The 25,094-nt window shown below is 39.1% G+C and overlaps 1 protein-coding gene across 4 annotated transcripts in view; it reads left to right on the forward strand.

Moving 5' to 3' along the window:
- The window catches only part of Sgms1 (sphingomyelin synthase 1), a 258,044-nt gene extending 237,203 nt beyond the window's left edge, over nt 1-20,841 (forward strand). For all 4 annotated transcript variants that reach the window (XM_026408957.2, XM_026408959.2, XM_026408958.2 and 1 more), the window contains 3 exons: nt 14,381-14,534; nt 18,149-18,315; nt 19,235-20,841. In XM_026408957.2, coding sequence (XP_026264742.1) covers nt 14,381-14,534; nt 18,149-18,315; nt 19,235-19,414 — 501 coding nt within the window. In that variant the 3' untranslated portion in view covers nt 19,415-20,841. The remainder of the gene's footprint in view (nt 1-14,380; nt 14,535-18,148; nt 18,316-19,234) is intronic.
- Nucleotides 20,842-25,094: the final 4,253 nt, after the last annotated feature.

Here is a 25,094-nt window from a genome sequence, read left to right on the forward strand (position 1 = left end):
ATTTTTAACTAGGGAGATCATTAGAACTTTATGAGATAAAGAGATTTGATTTTTAAAAATGTTTACCTCCATTAAAGCTCTTATGTAGTGAGAAAAGGAAGAAGTAGTGAGAAAAGGAAGAAGCTAATTTCTGTCTTGATTTTTAGTGGAAGAAACCACGGACTACTCTACTGTGTTTGAGGTCATTTCTTTGCATTGCACCTGGTCTGGAGAAACAGCCAGGTGCTTTTGGTCCCTTTCTACTTCTGTTCCTCCTAAAAGAGACCTTGTCTTGAAAGGGGGATAGCCATTTCACTCTGGATTTTTTAAAGAGGCATCTTTGTTGTGTGAAATTTTGGAGTGTTTTAGTTAGTTCGTGCCCTGTGGTCCACCTTTATTTCTAGACTCACATATATGCCTGCAGAGGTAACGGGCTGTTTCTTTCTTGCCTTTTTACACTTTTTTTGCTACATAGTACTTCCTGAATTCTGGAGACACTGTCCTGGAGATGAATGTTGTCAACATTGCTTCTTCTCCACAGGGCAGCCCCTCCTCCCTGTGCTCCCCCTGTGCTCTTTCCTGGGCCTTCCCAGGAAGCCAGCCTTGCACCTTTTTTATCCTCTCCGAAAGCAGTGACTTGCAACATCCAGGCAGGGTACAGGAAGTATCTTGTTATCAGTGAGAGGATATGGACTCTTGCTGGGGCTGGATAAGCAGCATGTTCTCAGTATAAACTGACAATTTAGGCCATTGACCAGCTCCTGAAGAGAGTCTGTGCATTGGAACAGTTTGCTGCAAAGGGGTAGGTAGATTCCGAGTAAGCCCATATAGAAGGTGGATTCAGCTCTAAGAGGCTGTGATGTCTCTCCTCTGGGTCTGCAGTTCTACCCAGTTGCTAGCAGACCCACACTAGGGAGTTGTATGGCCACTCAGAGGCCAGTTGAGTCCCCAACCTATCTAACCACGGTCCCGTGGCCAACAATAGTTTTGGGTTTTCCTGGAAAAGACAGAGATAACAGCAGGAACTGCTGCACACTCACCAAACTCAAATGTGTCACTCATTTGTCATGTTGCCAGAAATCCCAAACAGGGCCATGATTCTGTGACAGTCTTCCGGAAACTGGAATTCAAAAATAAACAGGAAAGGTGAAATAGTAGCATACCCCTCAGCAAAAAATAGTAGTAATTAAAACAATTAAATCTAATTACTACTTCTATAGAATAAGACACTTACACTTTCAGATGTCTCTAAAGTAGAGAGACTGGTCTAAGAAAGTTCCGTACACCCAGCACCCAGTTTCGTTAATAAGATGTACTGTATTTGGTTCATCAATTTGTTCCTTTTTTTTTCTTTTTGAAGCATTTTAAAGCAAACTCAGACAGTGTCAGTTTATCACTGCATATTTTAGGATGCATCTAAAATCTGTGGACATTTTACTGCATGACCACAATGCTGCTGCTAATTATTTGGTATTGGCAGTTATAAGTCCATGGAATTTCCTGATGGCCTTGAAGGCCTTCTTTTCTTCCTAGTTGGTCTGCTTCCATTAGGATCCAGAGTCTTTACCTTTTCTTGCTCTATCTTTTAGCAGTTCTTTCTCTTTTTTCCCCCTGCCAGTGACTTGTCGAGATTAGATCATTGGTCCTGTAGAACAGCCCACAATCATGTTCTGGATTAGTCTATCTGTTTCTTTCTGGTGTTGGGAAATTTGTTTTCAAACTCCATATTTCCTCTGAATAGAAAGTTGACTTGGGAGACTTAAATGTATTCAGTTTTAACTGTTTTGTTCAGAACACTTCACGGGTACAATAGAAAGATTTCTGAAACTAGACAGAAGTGTTAGAAAAGTCCTTGAAAGCTTGATGCTGTTGAGCTTAAGAAATTCAATGGTCACTGAAAGGCCAGGTTTCTGCTCTGGGGACCAGTGTCATTAGGGAGAGGAGGTGGTACTAGGGAAATCTTGGAGACCAGCTTTGCCTACTTTAGAGTGATACCAAGCCTAAAGGCTCTGTAATTGAAAGAAACTTACAGGAAGTCTCTTGGGTCCAGTGTTCTTCTTGATGTCAGAACATCATCATTGCCGCAGTCTGACTGGGCACAATTCAGGAGCCACTTGTCAAAAGAAACAAACTTTATTTTTAAAACTACAAACGCCAAACAAAACAGCTCCTCAGGAAAAACCCTCAGAGCCCAACTGCCACCACCGGCTTCCACAAGCCTCTCCACACACCAACCACCACCTCCCACAATCCTCCTGCTCTTGAGGCCGATTGGCTAGGTCGCGTGGGCGGAGCCAAAGAAGTCCCCCAATGAGCAGTTCCGTAGTCTGAAGGGCAGGGAAACAGCCCAATGAACATGACCGCAGAGGAGCCAATCAGCTAGATGTTGCTGGGGCCACTGTGAGCCAATCATCAGCTGGCAGCTTGAAGGGCAGGGAAACAGCCCAATGAACATCACCGCAGAGGAGCCAATCAGCTAGATGTTGCTGGGGCCACTGTGAGCCAATCATCAGCCGGCAGCTGGAAGTTTGCTGGCAGCTGGAAGTTTGCTGGGGCCCCTTTGGCTGTGGCTCTCAACATCTCCCCCTCTCTGTTTAAACAACAAGCATGTGGCTTAGGGACCGTGCCTGCCTTAGGTTGTCCAATACTACATATGGTCCTTACCCGTCTTCGGATGAGCTGACCTCAGGGCGTCAGCCTCCTGTCTTAGGTTGGTACCATTGTAATTGGATCTTACCCGTCATTGACTACCGGTCCAGTATACAGCCACACCTGTGGAGAGGTACCAGCGGGGGGGGGTGAGGTTCTTTGCCTCACCGGCACAATTCAGGAGCCACTTGTCAAAAGAAACAAACTTTATTTTTAAAACTACAAACGCCAAACAAAACAGCTCCTCAGGAAAAACCCTCAGAGCCCAACTGCCACCACCGGCTTCCACAAGCCTCTCCACACACCAACCACCACCTCCCACAATCCTCCTGCTCTTGAGGCCGATTGGCTAGGTCGCGTGGGCGGAGCCAAAGAAGTCCCCCAATGAGCAGTTCCGTAGTCTGAAGGGCAGGGAAACAGCCCAATGAACATGACCGCAGAGGAGCCAATCAGCTAGATGTTGCTGGGGCCACTGTGAGCCAATCATCAGCTGGCAGCTTGAAGGGCAGGGAAACAGCCCAATGAACATCACCGCAGAGGAGCCAATCAGCTAGATGTTGCTGGGGCCACTGTGAGCCAATCATCAGCCGGCAGCTGGAAGTTTGCTGGCAGCTGGAAGTTTGCTGGGGCCCCTTTGGCTGTGGCTCTCAACACATCATTGCTGCCAAATTCTCCTCAGCCTCTCTCTGCCCAGAGTGGGATCCTCTCACCCCAGTAGCACAAGTTTACCCAGCAGTAGAGGGACCACTGAGGTCAGGGTAAAGGTGGTTTTGCACATCAGTTTGTTAGCTGAGTGGCAGGTCATTTAACTTCTTAGAGTCTCAGTTCCTTAGTGACAAAGCAGACCTAATGATGCTATTGGCATCTGTCTTAGGAAGTTGTAGGTGTGAGTGGAGATAGTGTATAGAGGCTCTGTCACTGTAAGGTATTATACAGAAATAAGAGGAGGACTTGGTATTATCATGCTTCAACTCTAGACTCATTCATCCAGTCAAAAGTGGTGTTACAACTTGCTTCAAGTGTCTTTAGGTGCTGGAGTACAAGGGGTGAGCAAAGCAGATACAGTCTTTGTGGAAAAGAACCTTAAAATTCATCTGGTTGAGACTTGTACCTTATATAATAAATTTTTTAAATATTATAAAAAATCCTCAAGTTAAGCCGTTTGCCCTAAGGATGGAAAGAAGAGGCAGATTTGAGCAGTATTTAAGAGGTCAAATGTTTATAGATTGATTATATGGAATGAAGATAAAAGGGAAAGATTTCAAAGACTGGGTTTTACCACTAGGATAATTATAAGAGCGGGAGGAAAAGGCAGTTAATGACTTGAGATGAAACACGCACGGAGTGTGAGGTACTTGAGAGATAGCTAAGTGGTGATGACTATGACATTTATTTGTATAGGGAAGTTAAGAAAAAAAATCAAGGCTTATAAACAAATATTCATGATTTATCCTGTTCTGGATGATGGTTAAAGCTGTGAGTATGGATGAAAAGGCCCAGAGACAGGATATAGAAAATACAGTGCTTTAAGAATTAGATATTCCATAGTTTGAAACACCATTTCAGGCTGATCCATTGGGTGGATACTTTTATTTTTAAATCACTAAATTTTTAAGGAGAGAGCTGAGCTACAGAGTATGACTTTGTATTTACTCTAGTCCTGTAAACTTGCATGAGGCTCTGCCCTCATCGCCCATGTTAACACACTCAGCGCTTCCTTAGCACCAGTGCTAGTCACTAGGAAATTAGTCTCTTTTTTCGTTTGATAGCAGTGTTCTCCTCACTTCACAAAACATAGCAGCTTGAGAAATAATCGTTGTGTGATACCAGGAGATTAGGATGAAGAGCAGGCGTCCTATCAGATGCTGCTGCAACAAGGGTAAACCACAAAGAAATATGGAAAGGGAAATAGTGTGTTCAGTTCCGGGATTATGAGTGTGAGGGAAGCGCCTGTCCCATTTCCTGGAGTACGTGCAGGATAGGCTTATGCTGGAGCCTGCCAAGCGCTTGAGACCTTGACCCCATGTTAACCTCGTCATGGTTTTCTCCATCTCCTTGTAACCGTTCATGATTCATTGTTTTTAAAAGGCAGAAACATTTGAGAATTCTTTGATTTTCTAAACTCCCTGTAGGTAAGTTTTTATACTAGTTTATCAAATTCACACACACACACACACACACACACACACACACCAGGAATTGAACCCAGGAGCACTGAACTATTGAGCCACATCCCCAGCCCTTTTTAAAATGTTTGATTTTGAGATAGGTTCTCTCTGAATAGCTGAGACTGGCTTTGAACTTTGCGATCCTCCTGCCTCGGCCTCCCAAGCTGCTGGGATTATAGGCATGCACCATCACAACCCACAGTTTAGCAATCTTAAAAGAAAAAGCTGTACCTTGGTCCCCAGATACAGAGACAACCTAATGCTAATGGAAGAGAAGAAATACTGACACCGCTTTCCACTCTTGTTTAGTTATTAGATGAGTTAATGCAATAGTGTCTAAGCATTAAGGTAAGGTGTGTGTTGGTTGTGTCTAATCTAATAGTGTGTAAGCATAAAGGTAAGGTGTGTATGGGTTGTGTCTAATCTAATAGTGTCTAAGCATTAAGGTAAGATGTGTCTTGTGACTTCTGTGGTGGCCTTAGATTTGAAAAACTTTGAAAAGGAAGATTACAGCAAAGGCACTTAGCTGGCTGATGCATTAATGTGGCATGGAATTTTCAGTGAAATGATTCTTTTAAACTTGAAAGACATGCTTTTTAGTTCCGTCCCCAGCACAGAGCCCACTTTTGGACAAGGGTCATGTTTGGATGGCATCTGAGGCTGATTGCGAACTGGAGCAAATGAAATAGCAAAAATACCTTCGTTTTTTTCTCTGCATTGTTAGCTGGTCTCAGTGCACAGATGAGAAAGATCAGAGCTCCTCCTTCAACTTGCTGCTGAGCTGGGACCTAAGCTGCAAAGAAGTCATCACCAGCCTAGTGGACCCTTATCTGGCACCAGTTTAGTCTCACAAAGTAGTAGACTCTCTGCTGTTTGACAAAGATATATTTTTTTTAGTTTATTTTTATTTTTATTGATATGTTATACTTTTACATAATAGCAGGGTTTGTTGTTACTTATTTATACATGCACACAATAGAACAACATAATTTGGTCAGTTTCTTGTTCCCCGGTGCCTTCTGTTCTCTGGAATTTTAGGACCTTCTTTAGGTCTTTCTTGCTTTCTCAGATAGCAGAGTATTCCGAGTGCCCTTCATGCTGACAAACTTTGATAATCTGATAAGCTTCCTGCTGATCTTTTTTTAATATGTATTTTTTAGTTGTAGGTGAACACAATACCTTTATTTTTTTATTTTTATATGGTACTGAGGATTGAACCCAGTGTCTCACACATAGCAGGCAAACACTCTACCACTGGGCCACAACCTCAGCCCCTTCCTGCAGATCTTAATCAGGACTTCAGAATATGGTGGGTTTCATGACCAAAATTACTTTGACTTCCTGTTGAATTATGTGGAACTTAAACACTATATTGGATTTTATCTAATAGTCTCCTTATCTCCCAGTTTCTTGTCAGTATAATTTTCCTTTTTGTTCTCATTTTTCCCAGTTTCTTGCATATAATTTTCAGTAACTGTCCCATCCCCCAAATGTTCTTTACTCTCCCTTTTCTCTCGGTGCTACTGTTCTTTTTTTAGAAATAAGAAAGATGGCAGTGTACCAAATCATACATCTATCTATCTGTCTCTCTTGTAAAAATTATATTACCTTAAATAAATTGTTCTTTCATTGTAGATACATTGAAACAATGCAAAATATAGGGAACTTTTTAAAAAGCATTCATAGCCTTATTGACTATTAAAATTTCAGTACATTAGTCTTTTATTTATGCATATGCATATTTTCTCTCATAATTCTGACTATGCTGTCTATATATTTACAATTCTTCCCCTTGTGTTTAGCATTTAATATATGCATTTTTACATTATGGTTTTTTAAATTTTTTTGTAGTTATAGATAGACAGCATGCCTTTATTTATTTGTTTATTTTTATGTGGTGCTAAGGATCGAACCCAGCACCTCACACGTGCTAGGCAAGGGCTCTGCCACTGAGCGACAGCCCCAGCCCAACATGATGGTTTTTTTGACTGAAGGAAAGATAACACTCTCCTAGATTGCAAGGCAAGCAGATGGTTGGTATGATTTCCTTTGATAAACAAACAAGTTGCTTATTTCCTGAACAAACATTTATAGAGAACCTTTCCTATAGTAAATAAGAATATGGGTAATGAAAATTCATAGTTGATTTTTACTGAAGATTTTATAAAGCTTTTGATAAGTTTCTTTATTAGAGGCCATAAAATATTTTAAGAATTTTTGATAAAAGAAAGACTAGTTGAGTATTTGGGTTCTTTTGCTCATAATTACTTAGAGATTCCTGTCCCTCCAGAATGCCTGCCTAATATAGGAATTGATGAGTACATTTCAGAATGGAAAAGTACAGTGAACCAAATTCTTCATAGCTGAGTGGAGGAAGAAGTCTTCTAAAAAGTTGTCATGTGTACATGAGTTGAAAGAGGAGTACACAGTGAAATCGCTACTGCCCGACAGTTGTGGCAGGCATAACATTTGTGGATGAAACCACATCTTTCCAGGAAATGGAACAGTTACCATAGGAAAGAAGAATTCAGGAAAGTCTCTTGAGTGTTCAAGAGCTGATAACTGAGAGGTATCCTGCAGGGCTGCATGTTTAAGGAGACTCATCCCAGTTTGACTTGCTGGTTGTCAGGCATTGGGTTCTCACTGAAGAACCCCCCTAGAAGATTGACCTAACTTGGTAATAGTGATGTTACCTTTAATCTATATGGCAATATTTCAGAGGTTATTTTTGCAGACAGATATTAATCTTACTTTGACAGGTAGGACTTAAGGATGAGAATATGTTGTTTTGCCATTCTGCAAATGAGAAAACTGAGGCCAGAATGAGGAAAATGTTTTGTCCAGAGTCACCTATGTGGTTAGCCTAATAATAGAGTTTGAAGTTGCATTCATGCTTGGTAGTGTTCCTATGAAAGTGAACTTGGAGACCAATATAGCATGATATAAAGCAAGGAAAGTTTAAATCAAATTGAGAACACTTTGTTTAAGAAAGCAAACAAAGGTAAGATGCTTCAATTTTATTGAACAGCAGCAACAAAAAAGTGAACTGAGAAACACTGTTCAGCCTTGGACATTGTCCTTGTCATTTCTCAAGGTGTTTGTAGCACTAGCTAGCTCTTTCCAGGGACCTAAAAATGACATTGTTTTATCAGAAGTGAGACACTGTGTCCTCACATACTGATCAGAAGCCTCTCCATATACTTTCTCATCTGTAAGATGAACATCATAACATCTGCACTAACATCTGACTGGGAGGAGTTAGTGAGATAATTGATAGGAAAACTGTGGTAGAAATTTGGAATCTGTCTACAAATAAAATTTTTATTTTATAAAAACACCCTACTATATATCTTTTCTTTTTTAACTGTGCAACTAGATAATAGTAAAACAAGGCAGGGGAAATGAGGGGCAGCTTTGAGTCTCACCCTGCTGCTGTAAAATCTAAAATATTTATCATGATTTCAAGCACACTGTCTTCCCAGTGACAGCTTCAAGGTCATGTTCAAGGGCATTTCCATAACTTACATTGATTCTTAAGTACCTGTCACTGGTTAGGAAGGCTTTATGCTAGTTGAAATTGGGAAAGGGCGTATTTGGTTGTTTTAGGCGTAGTTCTTTGGGAGTTGGTGCTGAAAGAGACAGCAATACATCTTGCCCAGTCTCTGTTGCAGGCTGCTGTGAATATGGATTGGCAAGAATTTTACCCATCCTCTTTCAGGACCTGCTGTTTTAATGCCTTGCCTGAGTATCTAAGAAGTAGCTTTTCTTGTATGTTTCATGTGTAATAATGCATTTTCTGTTTGTGGGGAAGACTATCCTTCAGGTATAGTATAAAATAATTTCCCCTGATAGGTAGATTCCTTGAGCAAATGATTGGATGAATCAATACTTTGAGGAAGGCTTGGCAGTTCCTGGCCATTGCACTGTGGTATGGATAGCATATTTCTATATGATATCTAGGCTGCAAAAGAAAAGTCACTGTGTATCTATTTCCTATGTATCTAAGTTTGTGAAAGACTGTCAGTACACAAGGTAACATACAATTTTGTGAATAATGTAGTTACTTAATGACAGGATATGTTCTGAAATATGAGTGGTTAGGCAATTCCATCATTGTGCAAACATCATGAAGTGTGTTACACAATCCTAAATGGGGTAGCCTGCTACACAGCTGGGCTATATGGTATAGCCTTTTATTGCTCCTAGACTGTGTTACTTCCAAATAATATAGGCAACTATAACACAATTATCAGTATTTGCATATGTAAAATTAAAAAGGTAAAAATGTGTGGTATAAAAGAAAAATGGCACACCTGTGTAGGACACTTATCATAAGTGGATCTTGCAGGACCTCGCATGGCTCTGGGTGAGCGAGTGGTAAGTAGACAAGCAGACCCGGAAGTCACTGTAGACACTAAGGCTACACTAGGCTTATCCAAAACATTTTTTCTTCTTCAATAATAAATTAACCTTAACTTAATGGAACTCTTTTAACTTTATAAAGTTTTTAATTATTTTTACCATTTGGAACTCTTTGTAATAACACTTAGCTTAAAATGCAAACACTATACAGCTATACAAAAATATTTTCTTTCTGCATATTCTTATCCTGTAAGCCATTTTCTAATTTAAATTTTTATTTGGTTAACTTTTTGAACTTTTTTGTTGGAAACTAAGTCAAAAACATGCCATAACTGTGGCTATACAGGGTCAGGATCAGTAACACTCTCTCCCACCTCCACATCTTGTCCCATTAGAAGGTCTTCAGGGCCAATAACACACATGGAGCTGTCATCTTCTGTGATAATAGTTCCTTTGTCCCTGAAGGACCTGCCTGAGTCTGTTTTACAGTAAAAAAAAAAAAAAAAAATTGTAAAATAGAAGGATTGCACTCTAAAATAACAAAGTGGTAACAGTTGTTACTATAGTTAACAAGTGTTACACCTTGTATATGGTTGTATATACTGTGCTGTTACATAGCTGGTGGACAGTAGGTTTTCAAAAGCATCACCACAAACAGTAAAGAAGTGACAAGCTGCAGCCTGACATTACGATGGCTGCAGTGTCACTGGGCGATAGGAACTCTTCAGCTCCAGTGTAGTCTTATGGGACCGCTGTCGTCTATTCAATCTGTTGTTGACTGAAATATTATTATAATGTATGTGGTGTGCACATAAGGAGTCAGAGAACTTGGATTCCAGTCCCAGATATAATATATCTGTAAGTGCCTCTTCTGGGCTGCTCCAAGACGAAGCATTAGTAAAAGGTCAAGGATTATTTTAATAGCATTTCTGCTCTTTAGCCCTCACTTCCAGCTCTTCGTCAGTTATGTTAAAACTGAAGATTCGTGCAGCATCGTTTGATGGTTTTAGTGGCAGGCTCTCCTCTTCCTCCCAGTTAGGGCACTGAAGCTCAGTGACTGCTCCTGCTCTTTAGATGAGTCAGAAAAAGCCATTGCCCTGTGCCACCTGCAGACTGAATGAGAACAGACGATCACCATTTTTTTTTTCATCGATTGAAAACAATGCCTGGGAGACTCATTTTTTAATAACCAAAGGCTTGCTGGGCTTCAGTGTGTTTGATGCCTTGCCTCATTTGGAGGCCTTTCCCTCCTCCACCTGCTCTCAGTTTCTGTATTTTGGTATTAAGTGATTTGCCCACTTCATTTCATTTCTTGGTTATTCATTAGAATTTGAAGAAAGTAGCTTTATTTTTACTGAAAACTGATTTTCTATGACCCTGAGAGACCATATTTCACAGATATGAGGCTTTCATGATAAAATTTTATAGTGTCCACTGGAGGTTTTTATGTGAGCGTCCTCCAGATAATCTCTACTTTCAACAGTATGCATTCAGAAGCCCACTCATAGGGAGGCTCCAGTTCTAGTTACTGTTGAATAATAAGCATATTCCATCCTCTTTCCCACTGGATGCAGTCAAAAAATGCTGTGGAATGTTTGTAGCAGCTACTTAAGACTCAAAAGTAAATGTTAGCTGGCAGATTGGGGAGGGAAACCAAAATGGAAAGGATGGGGAATCCAGGTTTCCTGTTTCCTGTTGTCTCTCCATGTACTGTCCTGCCTGGACTTCAAACACAAATCCCTGAAGGCAGAGCTTCAAGAGAATCCCTTTCTCTCTGGCCCAGGGAAAAGAAGGAAAGCCATTCTGGGACAGAGACTGGGAGAAACCCTCCCCATTTCCTTGTGACCTGTGAACATTCAGAATGTGGCATGTCTAGACTTTGTCTGGACATAGTTGTTTGAACACATAGAATTTTACCATTTTATTTTGTTTTCCCCTCTTAATATAGGAAAATGCTTATACCATTACTGTCCTACACAGTTATCGGAAACTTATTTTTTAATAATTTATTAAGCAGTCAGCCTGGTTCAGTGCTTCTCGTACTTTCATGCACATCTGCATCACCTCAGCTTTTGGGTCAGTAGGTCCAGCTCTGACAGTTTACTTACTCAAGTTAGACTCCCCATCTTGGCCAATACTGCCCCTGAACCAGACCTTGGACAGCAAGGGAGCTATTTGACAGTCCTCACAAATGTTATTTCCATTTTGCAGCTTGTTACAATGAGATGTTTGTCCAAAAAGCTTTTCTTCATATTTGGGGTCATTTCTTTAAGGTAGACTCCCAGAAGCAAAATGGGCTCAGAGGTTATGGCCATGGAAATTGCTGGTAAACTATGGTGATCTTGACAGAGGGTTTTTGCCAGTGGTCATAAACTAGATGATATCATTAAGGCTCAGGATGGTTCAGCCACCCAGGGTCACAGAGTAGGTCATTGGGAGAGTCGTGATGTGAACACAGAGCGATTTGGCCTGCTCTTGCATGCTTGGCCATGTGAAGACTGCTCTCTCAACTCCTCCCCAACACCAGCATGTTCCTTAGTTTAAAGCTGTGCTAACTTGACCTGGGAAGACGTTAATTTTTATTTCTATTTGTTTGACAGTTTGTGCCTCTATCTGGTCACATCCTTTTGTCCTTGAATAAATTCTGTTTGCCGAGTTGGCCTCATTTTACTTAATTTCTATGTGCTGTGTACATGATAAAAAACATTAACTTGTCTCTGCTGCAGTTTTGTAATTTGCCTTGCACTTTGCTTTTTTAAACATAATGAAGTATTTTAGATCATTGTAAACATCCGTCCTCTTTTCCCTTTCCCCACTAGACTTGAAGAGGCTTTCCATGTTTGGCTAACATGGGAAAATATTTTAAAAAGAAGGCTTAGGGATTTTAAGGACACCTGTAAGAAGTACAGCATTGATTTATTTATTTTTCCTGTTTTCCTCCATGCCACGTTAACTTCGTTACTTCTCTTCCTCTCCCCCAACACATACAGTCTCCTGTGAAGATTTGCTTGCTAAAATGAGGGGGTACATTATGAGGAGAAGCCCCCTTGGTAATGTGATTATAGGTTTTATAACACAGACGGAGTTAGGAAGGATCATTTGAAATAGTCTAAAATGAGGAGATATGTCCAATTTTTTTTTGATGTAACTTTCTTCTACATATTATCCATTGTTATGACAGAACTAAACCAAACTTTTAATTTGAGGTTTTAGAAAACTGTATCATGTTTATATAATTATGCAATTTTAAAAATGTTCTATCAAATTTGTTCTGAGACACAATGATGACTTGGTGCTAACCCAATTCTGGCTACTTTTTCATTTTAGCTCTTTGGTCTGAATTTTGTGGTATTTACTGCCCCATCTTTAACTCTTTTTACAGATTTTTTAATATGTCTACTCCTGGGTCTCTAAGTGTTGAGGGAACATTTCTGCTCTATGACTTTTGGATGTAGACTTTCCCTTTTATTGACTTCCTGCTGTGGAAGGCCAAGCTTCCTGTCCTGTGCCTTGTCCTTACTTCCTCCATCTCTGCCCATCCCCACATCACACCTTCAAGCTTCTTGTCCTGCCTTCCCTCTGCAGCTCTCTATCGTCTGTTTAGCTCAATATTCAGGGCCTCTATTATCAGAGTTCTGGAAGTGCCACTCACAGCTAAGCCATGTGGTTTCCGATAGTTTTCTTTTTCTGCACAATTTTCTTTTCCCTGTAGAGTAAGTAATTGCTGTTCTGCTTTCATGGTTTTTCCTTGTGCTTATTCATCTCGAAGTTGACTCTCCTTAGTGTGGTCAGAGGCATTGGAGTGTTCTGTTCATCTCATCTCCTGGAAGTCGTCTCTCCAGAGCCCCTCGGCTGGTCCCTTTCTAGGGAGCTACAGCAAGGTTCTCTTTTCCCTTTGCTGGCAACCTGGCCAGACCTGTTTCTTTCTTTCCTCCATGTTACTCACTTTGTGGAGCATATCCTCTGTAATTCCTGGAAAAGAGTTTATAGGTGGGCAATATTTTAAAATCTTACTATATAAAAAAGGTTTTTGTTTATCCTTTGGTTTATGCTTGATTGTACTATGTACCGGTGTAGAATTCTAAGTTAGAAATCACTTTTCATAAGAATCTGAAGGCATTTTTTCAAAAGCCTTCTGTTTCCCATTGTTGCTTTTAAAAGTCTTGATTCTAGTGATCCTTCATATAAAACTTGTTTTTAATCTCTGGAGACTTTAGCATCTCTTCTTCATCCCTGTTTTTGAAGTTCTGTGATGCCATCTTGTGATGCAGGTCTGTCTTCTGTTGTGTGGAGCCTTCAAGGGTCTCTGAAATGGGAAACACTTATCCTTCATGTGATCTGTGCAGCCTGCCATCTTTAACTAGAAATATTGAAGACTTTTTTTATAAAGGAAAATTATAATGAAAAGTGTCTCCCAAAGCCTGGAATATTATCAGTTAATTGTTGAAAAAAGACCTTGGTGATCAAATTGGCCAACAAGAATTTAAACAGGTGCTGACAAGCTTAAAAATATAGACAGTTGAGCATCTTGTTTGAAGGAACAAATCCAAGTTGCAACAAGTGAGTTGTTAAGTCCGTTTAATTACTTTACTATCCAGCCCAGTCTTGCATCATACGCAGGTAGATTAATTTATAAACTTTTTCACTCCTATTAAAAGTAAAGTCATCTAGTGCTACCCACATACTTTCAGAAGATTGAAGGCACATTCTGCAGAGTCCCTTGTTTGATGCATTGACTATTCCAGCCTCCTGCTCCTTTTTCTAAGTTAGTAGAATAGTTGTCCTTCCAGGCCATGCATGGCAAACATACATCTCTAAGATTTTCTTCTTCCAAAACAGCAGTTCTGGTAAGTAGGTCCACTGATTTTTCTCTGATAAAATTATTTAAATTTGGTAAACATTTATTGAAATGTGCTGTAAAACATCCAAAAGTTTCAAAGCCAAATGCTTCATCTATAGAACTGAACTTTCTTCGGGTGCTGCCTATGGAATGGTAAATATTGAGAGGCTAAATTTCATGGTGTGGATTTTGTGTGTCTTAATAAACCCTAATTCTGTGGTTTGTTTGTTTGGTGGTGCTTGAACCCATGGCCTTGTGCATGCGAGGCAAGCACTCTACCAACTGAGCTATATTCCCAGCCCAAACCCTAACTCTAGATATAGATAGTAAACATAGCACACTTTTATGTGACTAATAATCTTGTTTTCTTCTCTCCTGCCAGCTTTTTGGAGACTGGGAAGCCCAATTGCGGAGAATAATGAAGCTCATTGCTGGAGGTGGTTTGTCCATCACTGGCTCTCACAACATGTGTGGGGACTATCTGTACAGCGGCCATACGGTCATGCTAACACTCACCTACTTATTTATCAAAGAGTGTAAGTCTAACACAACCATCCATCACAGTTTCCTTACCTGCCATTTTCCAAGGTCTCTGGTCCTTTGAAAAATCATGTTGTGTGGAAGGGCTGCTGAAGGAAGACTGGAGGCTTTAGGAGAGTGATGGCTTCGTCTCATCACCATGCCTGGAATGCAGCTGGCACCCAAAGGGAATATGTGGAAGGACATAAATGTGCTTCTTGCAAGATGTCTTGTTTTCCGCATGTCAGTGTAGTTATGGGGTAGAGGCAGTTTCCAGCACAGTGTACAGGGTGTGTTATGATCAGTGGTACAGCTCTGAAAGGAACCAGATGGAAATCTCATAAAGACACAGAAATCCAGCATCAGGCCTGGTTAAATGATGGAAGCTCATGTATTGACTCTGTAGTTATGTTTTCAAGCACTTGACACTGTGCCACGTGCTGAGGGTACAGTGATGGGTAAGAGGATTCTCTGCCCTCAGGCCATGGGCTTAGGGATGAGGTGGACACTAAATGGGACATTTCCTTTAAGAAGCATACTTAAAACATTCTATTGTGAATCAAAGCCAGACATGGTGGCACATGCATGTAATCCCAGTTACTTAGGGGGCAGAGGCAGGAAGATTGCAAGTTCAAGGCTGGCCTCAGCCAAGAAGCAAGATTCTGTTTCAAAATAAAATATAAAGGGCTGGGTATAGCTCAATGGTAGAGCTCTTGCCTAGCATGTGCAAAGCCCTGGATTCAACCCCCGGTACTGCCATAAATAAATATTAATAATATTAGTACTTGTAAAACTAACAAATTAACATTATAGATAACCCCATATGCTGCTCAAATTTAGCATCTAGAATTTTGCCTTATTTGCTTCAGATTACCTTTTTCAAAAGAAATAAAATGATAATATGTGATTAAATCCTTTCCTTCTCTCATTTTCCTGCATCATTTCTAAGCTTATTTTTGTATTTGAGAATTGGGCTTCATGGTTTTAAAATTTTATATAAATGGTTCCATGCTATATATATATATTCCTCTACCATCTTTTACTCTCAAATTTTGTTTTTGAGACATGAGACTTGGTTCATTCATTTTAATTGCTATTAGTATTTCAGTACTATAAATGAACCCTTTATTACTTAGAGGAAATTTAGTGGTACTTAGCTTGGCATAGTGGCTCATGCCTGTAATTTCAATGACTCAGGAGGCCGAGGCAGGAAAATCACTATTTTGAGGCCCACCACGGCAACTTACAAAAACCCTGTCTCACAATTAAAAAAAAAAAATTAAATAAAGGACTGGAAATACAGTTCAGTGGTACATGCCCCTGGGTTTAATCCCTAGTAACAGAATGTGGGGTGTGGGGGAAATTCAGTGATACTCAGAATTTTACTGCTAAAAGCAATCTAATGAGCATTATGCAGGCGTTTCCATGAAAGGCAAAAAATAAAATCAAACTGCCATGGTTTCACAGAGGTGGGATGTACATTGCGATCTGGAGGTGTATTGGGAGCATTGTTGTCCTCTCTGGGAATTAATGTGACTGGAGTTTTCAGTGAGAGCAATAATGAGAAATGAGGAGGGATAGGTAAGTAGTAAACAGATTGTGGAGGGTGCCCTAAGCCACAATAAGGAATCTGAACTTCCATCTGAGGGAGATGGGTGCCTATCAAGGGGTCGGAACAATGGAGCAGTACCATCTCCTGTGTCCTTCAGAGAAGGAGAAACCACTCTTGGCAGCAGGTTGTAAGATGGACTAGAGAGGGATTAGAATGGAGACCAGGAGAGAAGTTGGGTGATTGTTGTTAGAATCAAGGAAAAAGATAGCAGTACCTTGAACTACCATGGTGACTTTGGGGATGGAAAGAAGCAGAAGGTACTGAGAGACATTATTAAAAAGAGTCAACAGATAACACATGACAGTATAGATTATGAGTGTAGAGGAGAGAGGTGGTGAGCTTGGTTAAAGTTTTGTTCTGGTTTTGAAAACTAAGGTAAGAGAGTACTGGAGAAAGAAAGGAAGAATTGATGTTCCTCTACTTGTATTTAGTATGCAATCACAAATAGTGAATTCTAGCAGTGCTATTGAGAATTCAATGGACGTGAAGCAGCCTTTGGTATTGGGTAATAACAAGGTGTGGAAAATGGGAACCTTAGAGGCCAGATGCTGACAGCCCTGGGGAAGGGATTCCTGCCATCTGCTGGCTCATACTGAAATCTTTTAATGCTGTCAAGGCTTATTTCAGCAATAAAGCATTGTGCCATTCTAGGAAGTGCAGAGGCCTTGGGTCATAGACCTCTTGATTTTGAATCCTGGTGTTACCATGTGCCAGCTCTGTGACCTTGTGAAAAATCTGCAACTTCTCTGAGTCTTAGTTTCCTCATCCAAGAATGATTTTGAAATCTACTTCAGGGGTGAGGAACGGGTTATTAAAATTTAAATAGATGATGTACTTGAATACTAATACTAATAGAGTTACACAGAGAATAAATTGTAGCTATTATTTGTTGTTGTATTGTTAAGGTACCAAGTACAAGTGTTACTGAAATATATCCCTGCCATAACTCCCACTTTAAAGTTGTAATCTGCCCTTCACTCCACCTTCTTCTGACCCCTTATCTTGCTTACCTTTAAATTTCTCCAGAGCCTTTAATATCTTCTGATATAGTATGGAATTTAGTTATTATAATCATAGCCTCTGGTCTCTCCTCCCTCCTAGGAAGTGTCTCCTCATGAGGGCAGGCCCTTTCCGGTCTCTGCCCATTGATCCTGGTAACTAGAGCAGTGCCTGTCCCTGGCATCTGGCAGATGCCACATGTATATTGGTTGAATGAATGACTACTTCCTGGACCTCTTAAGAATCCAATAAAAGCCTGTACTTCTCCTCTGGTGTGGGGAAGCTACATTCAAAATTTTTGCCTAAAATTCCAAAGCCTCTGAATCCCTACCCACTGAGAATGCAAGATAGACGGGGAGGCCTGTACTAGTAGAGACTAAAGTGTTTCCCTCAGGTGACTCCCCAAATGAAGGTAGAGAAAAGCATTTTTCTGACACATTCCTACCTTTCAGAGGCTTTTGGATGAGAGTTCCCAGGCATTTAATTCTTCTTCTGTTTGTATTGAGAAATGGAAACCTCAGAGACTTTCAGATGAGTTGTACAATTGTGGAACTTGAAAAGCAAATAAGACAGTTGTATTGGTTATGATGGCTTAGTTCATGTATGGAGATGTATGGATCAGTAGATACTGATTTTTGTAAAGAGCATTAACCCCAAATTAGCTACAGGTAAATTGAGCTAAAATGTCAGTGAGCAATATTTTAAATGGAGAAGCATAATGCATTAACCCATCCTTGATTAAACTACTCTTTTAAACTGCATTGATTATATCAATCAAGTAATAATCAAATCTGAATTACTATTGCTGGTAGTAAAATCACTGTGTAAAAAGTTATTTCCATTCTAACCTTGGTTACAGATAAAAATGAAAGCCTTTATATTTACTAGCCTAAGAGATCTGTTTTCAGAAGGGAAAACCTAAGGTAATTTGACTCAGAAGCACTGTAGCAGAGGCATGGTGGGTATCTTCTTGAGTGTTATTTGGATGATGGGACTATTGTTCATTTCTCCTTTTTTCAGATTCCCCTCGACGACTCTGGTGGTACCACTGGATTTGCTGGCTTCTCAGCGTCGTTGGAATCTTCTGTATTCTCTTAGCGCATGACCACTACACTGTGGACGTGGTGGTAGCATATTACATCACCACAAGACTCTTCTGGTGGTATCACACTATGGCCAATCAGCAAGTGAGTCCTCCCTGCCCCTGTTGGATGTTAGCTCTTGTTGTTCCTGGATAGGTGCTGCTGGCTTGGGCAGGGAACGCAAAGAATCCACAGATGTCTTACGCTTCCTTTTCTTTTTTCTTGTTTTGTTTTTTGTTTGGATCTGGTTTGGTTTTATTTTAGGCAGGGTCTTGCTATGTTGCCCAAGCTGGTCTTGAACTCCTGGGCTCAAGCCTCAGCCTCAGCCTACCAAGTAGCTGGGGATAGTGTGACACCATACCCAGCAAAATGTTTCTTTTTTAAAAAAAATATTTTTTATAGTAGATGGATACAATACCTTTATTTCACTTTTATGTGGTGTTGAGGATCGAACCTAGTGCCTCACACACTAGGCGAGTGCTCTATCAGTTGAGCTATAACCCCAGCCCAGCAAAATGTTTCTTAAAGTGTAGTCAGCTAATATTGTGCTGTCTTTTGTGACATTGATTCTCTTGAGAACCAAGATGAAAAAGTATTTAATATAAGGACACAGGAGAATATGTCTTTTAAAACAAGTATCATACCCTCATTGTCTATGAAAAAGATTTTCTAAGTCTGTGTCCACTCATTGCTAGATTTGCACTCTTACCCTCTTCTCATTACTGTGGGCCCATCACCAGTTTAATACTTAACATTTCATTAAGTTTTTCCATTTTTAACATAGAAAAGCTAACTGAGGTATTTATTAATGGCCAAGAAACAAACAAGCCCATGTTTTCCTTGCCCTGCTAGTATTGGGGGCCCATGGGCAGGTGTGTGAAGAGTATAAGATAGTGATCAGAGGATGAAGCTGGGTTGTGTGAGTGGCCATGGGCAGGTCCAAGATTCTTCATGAATTTGAACACAGGAAACATTTGAACTTAAAGTAAAAAAATTGTGAAAATGTGTTTCTTTGTTATCTTAGGTGCTAAAGGAAGCTTCCCAGATGAACCTCCTGGCCAGGGTGTGGTGGTACAGGCCATTTCAGTACTTTGAAAAGAATGTCCAAGGAATTGTACCTCGATCTTACCATTGGCCCTTCCCCTGGCCAGTAGTGCACCTCGGTAGGCAAGTTAAATACAGCCGGTTGGTGAACGACACATAACAGCTATGCTGAGTGGGGAAACAGGAACTGTCCGAAGTGCTAAGAACTCCATGAGAGAAGATGCCATAAAATAAACACCTCCCTGACCCTGTTATCTTTCAAGAGTTACCTTGACTTAACCTATTGAGTTACCTGGTCAGCACTGTGATCTTTTTTTCTCTCCAAAGGACCTGCGTTGGACAACAATAAAGAAAATCTCACCTATCATGCACTGTCCACATTTCCTGTTCATGAGTTTGGGATTTACATAACCCGCAGCCACCACGTTCCTTTGTATATGATGCAACAGCATAAATGTAAGCTTTTATATCATAAGTTCTGGTCTTTCCAGTCACATCTGGAAATAAAGTGTATTATTTTCTTGGGAAAACATACTTTTCATATCTCTTGCCCCAAAGATTGGGCTGTAAGCCATTTTCTAGCAAATGTCTCTATGAAGGTTTCTAAGTACCTGAATGGGGTTCGATTCTGAAATCTTTCTACCTGTTGCACCGATATTCAAATAAAAATGACAGACACAGAGAGGTTTGGTAACTTTGGGTTTTGTAAAATCAGCAGAGACAGTGTGTCAAAAAGTGCAAAAAAAAAAAAAAGATTCTGTTATAAGTGATTTTCTAAGTATTTCCTAACTTTATTTTTCAAAATGATGTTATGAAAACCAAATTTAAAGATTTTTACATGACAGAGAGAAGAGAGTTAAAATTTAAAAATGCTTCTTGGGAGAGAAATTTGTCTATGTTTCTAGTGCCTTTCTTGTCTTGATTGTATGGTCAGTAGGCGATCTTAAATGTTTTTATTTAAAATAAAGTATTCCATGAAAATATAAATGTATGTATACACTACTAAATTTTGCATTTATAGCTAAATTAAATCAGAAGACTGCTTATGGTTTTAAAATTGCTTTGAATTAAAGAATGGGGGTGTTAATTAGAGAGTCGAAGCCTGTTCACACATTGTGAGCAGGTGACAATGACATGTACCACTTAAATTATTTTATTGTCTTTTTGGTAGTTCAATTTTAACTACTCAATGAAAACAGCCATGAATATCTTTTTTTAAAGAGAGTTTTGAAAATGATCACTTATCTAAAACTTGAAAGCTACAAATTAGTTATCCATACTCTCATGACAATTTTGTTGGTGAACAACAAAAAAGAGATCTATTTCTTTAAAATATATTTGTGCAGAAACTGCATGTAACTCTAAGTTTTACTCCTAACATATGTATGTTTGGGGAAGTATTCTATTCTATACTTGCCAATGTGGAGAACAAAATAGTTTTTTAAGAATGAAGAAGTATATTATATCCATTCTGTATTTTACGTGCAACAGAATTATCTTCTGTAGGGTTTTTTTGTGTATTCACAAGGTGATATTTGTATTGTAAAACAATAATGGTGAAGGAAATAAAAAGGCTTTTAAAATTTTGTTTGTTTTAAATCTTTGTAAAGTTATTATTCCAGAGAGTATACTGATATCTTACAGCTTATCTAGATCGTACATAATCAAAATGCACTTTTTAATAAAAACCGATACTTAAAATAAATGTCTATTATTGCTAATGTTTTCACATTCTTCACAAAATCACAACGAAGTCATTATATTAAGGTGGGGTTTCTTTACTGAGTTTAACACAGGGCCTTTAGTAATCATCAGTTTCTTTGTGATTCCTTAAAATTTATTCTTTAGTTACCACTACAGATTGGTTTATAAAAAGTATATTTAAAAACCTTGCAGATAAGTTGAGTTCACACTGTACACCTTTGTTTTCTGACAGTTTTGAATTTTCTAATTCTCAACTAAGCCACTCACTTATTTTTTCTTATAGCTTAGAACTAATACAGCTTTTCCAGTTTAAATGGAAAGCAAAAGAAAATCTGAAGTGAAAAACAGTGATAGTATTGATAACCATGGTAATAGAAAAGAACTCTTTAAAAAGAGAAAAAGCCAACGATGATTATTTCTGATGTGAAGGAGGAAGGTGTTAACAGTGGAAAACTATCTTGGTTGAAGGATGTGTTCTGGGAAGCTAGAGATGTGAAACCAGTAGAAGGTTCTTGCATAGGACTTTGAGCATGTGTGCCAGACAGAGGAAATATGATGTGCTCTCACGGCAAACAGCAAAACTCTAGGATAGGACTGTGTTTAACTCTGTTGACCAGGTGCTCCATATTGAGAGGGAAAATAAGTTGAGTAAATCCATATTGAGAGGGAAAATAAGTTGAGTAAATAGAAATGAACTATTGGCACATGCTAAGAAGAGAATGTTTTTCCAAAGACTATTGAAATAATTATATTAAAAATTCATAACTTTGCATATCATATATTTACCAGGACATTCAATTGCTGATTGCCTAACTGCTCTGATGCATGAGTTGATATACCATGTGGTTCTTCTACTCTGCAAATCCCAGGAAAGACTAAGAGAAACTTCTTTATATTCTGGAAAATTGTGGTGCACTTGATAATGACTGCCTGAATAAGCACAAGTACTCTTTTGTCCTATATTTGCTAAGCTAAAGCCCTAGACCATAGCTTCCATCATTTTATTAATTTTACAACTTAGATACTTAACATATATTAGCATCATATAACCACAAGGTGTAGGTTTTCCCCATTTTACAGATGAGCCCACAAAAATGACACAGATACATGAAATAATTTGCCTGGGAACATGCAGCTGATAAAGTGGTGAAAATCCAATTGGAGTTCAGGTTTCCATCCTCCCCTACCAATACTTTTGAGCTTTCATAAATTCTGCAATAGGAGTCTTTAGGAGAAATTTCTGCCAGTGGTGACACATTGAAGCAGAATGACTTACTGATGGACTGAGTAGCGGAACATTCACACTATATGATGTGAGAAAATTTTGCCAGTTTCCTAATTCTTTTTTCTCCCAAGCACATACCAAAATTGATGTTTGATAGTTTTTTTTAAAAACATCATAAATGTATAAAATGAGAGTGCATGCCATCCTTAAGTTGATCACCATTATATGAAAGGTCAACCAGGTTTGGTTTTGTTGTGTGTGTATATTGATTTTTTTTGCAGTGCTAAGTAGCAAATCCAGGGTCTGGCACATACTAGGCAAGAGCTCTATCATTGAACTACATCCCCAGCCCTGTCAACCAGATTTTGAATTAACTAGGAAACATGATTCTTGAATTATTTTGTATTGATATCCTTTTTCTCCCTATGGTCAGAAACCTTACTTTGATCAAATCAAAACTGTTGATTTGATATTCTGCTTACCAGTACTTTAAAATACTTTCCTATCTCCTAAGAGAATAAGTTAGAAGGAAATTAAGTGATCCCGTCATCAGAGGGACCTTTCAAATCAAAATGACAGTTGACATAACTCAGTATCTACCAATTATAATTCTTTTCCATTTGTTACATTTGTTCTATTTCCGCCTCTCTTTTTTTCCTGCCTTCCTCTATGGACATCATATGATTCCATTTTATGTCTTAGTTTACCAGTTATACTTTTTTAAAAATGCGTAAAGTGGGCTTGCTTACCTGTGTTGCCTAAGGTTCATTACTTGGGAGGCTGAAGAGGGAGGATCACATGAGCCCACAGGGTTCAAGACCAGTTAGGCAACAGCAAGACCCAATCTCAAAAAACAAGCAAACAAGCAAATGAACAGAAAATGATGGTTGCTCTAGAATTTATATTTTTTACCTAACCAAAGCCTGTCTGAGTGTGGTGCAGGGGATAATGTTGATTTATAACATTGATGTGACCTCACTGACCAAATGCCATCAGCACCGAATACATTGCTGATGTTACTACTTTAACAATCCGTTGTCTTTTAGGTCAGTTAAGGAAAATGAAAGATTTTGTTTATCTTTGTTTATTCTCTTAGGCCTTTCTTTATGTAGAGTCAAACTTCTAACCTACATCATTTTCATTCTACCTGAAGAAATTCCCATTCCTCACAGAGCAGGTTTGCTGGTGATGAATTCCTTCAGATTTTGTTTAAGAAAAATTTCTCCTTCACTTTTAAAGGATAACTGCTGGATCTAGGTTTCTGGATTCCCATCCCCGCCCCAGTGCTGTAAGTGTTTCACTCCACATTTTGTTTACCTGGTTTCTCCTAAGAAATCTTTTTTTAATTTTATCCTTATACCCCTGCAAATAATGAGTGCTCTTTCACTACATTCTTTCGAAAAAAATTTTCTTATTTTCTACAGTTCAAATATGATGTGTCAATTTATTTATTTGTTTGTTTGTTTGTTTGTTTATTTTTTGGTGTTTGGTGTCCTCTGAGCTTCCTTGATTGATAGTTTGGTGTTATTAATCTTGGGAAATTGTCAGCCATTGTTATTTTAAATATTTCTCTTGTTTTCTGTTTCCTTCCACCTTTCAAATTTGTCTTATAGTTTTATTTTTTAATTTATTTATTATAATTTGTTATATATGACAGAATGCTTTTCAATTCATAGTACACATATGGAGCACAAATTTTCATTTCTCTGGTTGTACACAAAATAGAGTCATACCATTTGTTCTTTATACATGTACCTAGGATAATAATGTCCATCTCACTGTCCATATTTCCTACCCCCATGCCCCTCTCATCCCCTCCCTCCCCTTTGCCCTATCCAAAATTCCTCCATTCCTCCCATGCTCCTCTCCCTACCCCCCATATGGATCAGCACCCACATATCAGAGAAATCATTTGGCCTTTGGTTTAGGGGGATTTGCTTACTTCACTTAGCATGATATTCTCCAGTTCCATCCATTTACCTGCAAATTCCATGATTTTATTTTCTTTTAATGCTGAATAATATTTCATTGTGTATATATACCCCAGTTTCTTTATTCATTCATGTGTTGAAAGACATCTAGGTTGGTTCCGCAATTTAGCTATTGTGCATTGTGCTGCTATAAGCATTGATGTCGCTGCATCACTGTATGCTGTTTTTAAGTCCTTTGGGTATAGTCCGAGGAGTGGGATAGCTGGGTCAAATGATGGTTCCATCCCAAGTTTTCCAAGGAATCTCCATACTGCTTTCCAGATTGGCTGCACCAATTTGTAGTACCACCAGCAATGTGTAAATGTGCCTCTCCCCACATCCTTGCCAACATTTATTAATGTTTGTGTTCTTAATAGCTGTCATTCTGACTGGAGTGAAATGAAATCTTAAGAGTAGTTTTGGTTTGCATTTCTAGGATGAACATTTTGTTGATTGATTATATATCATCTTCTGAGAAGTGTCTGTTCATTTCCTTGGCCCATTTATTGATTGATTGTGTGTGTGTGTGTGTGTGTGTGTGTGTGTGTGTGTGTGTAGTTCTTTGAATTCTTTATGTATCCTGGGGATTATTGCTCTCTCTGGCATATGTGTGGCAAAAATTTGCTCCCAAAATTATAGGCTGTCTATATACCTTGTTGATTGATTCTTTTGCTGAGAAGAAGCTTTTCAGTTTGAGTCCATCCCATTTATTAATTCTTGATTTTATTTCTTGCCCTTTAGAAGTCTTGTTAAAGAAGTCAGGGCCTAATCTGACACAAAGTAGCAGGATATAAAATCAATACCTATAAGTCAAATGCATTTCTGTACATTAGTGATGAATCCTCTGAAAGAGAAACTAGGAAAATTGTAAAAATAGGAGGTAAGAGAATATAGAAGACGACTATAATATACTATTCAGACATCCCAGTCCCCAGTAGACT

This window comes from Urocitellus parryii, chromosome 5 (assembly GCF_045843805.1).
Source record: "Urocitellus parryii isolate mUroPar1 chromosome 5, mUroPar1.hap1, whole genome shotgun sequence".
NCBI lineage: Eukaryota > Metazoa > Chordata > Mammalia > Rodentia > Sciuridae > Urocitellus > Urocitellus parryii.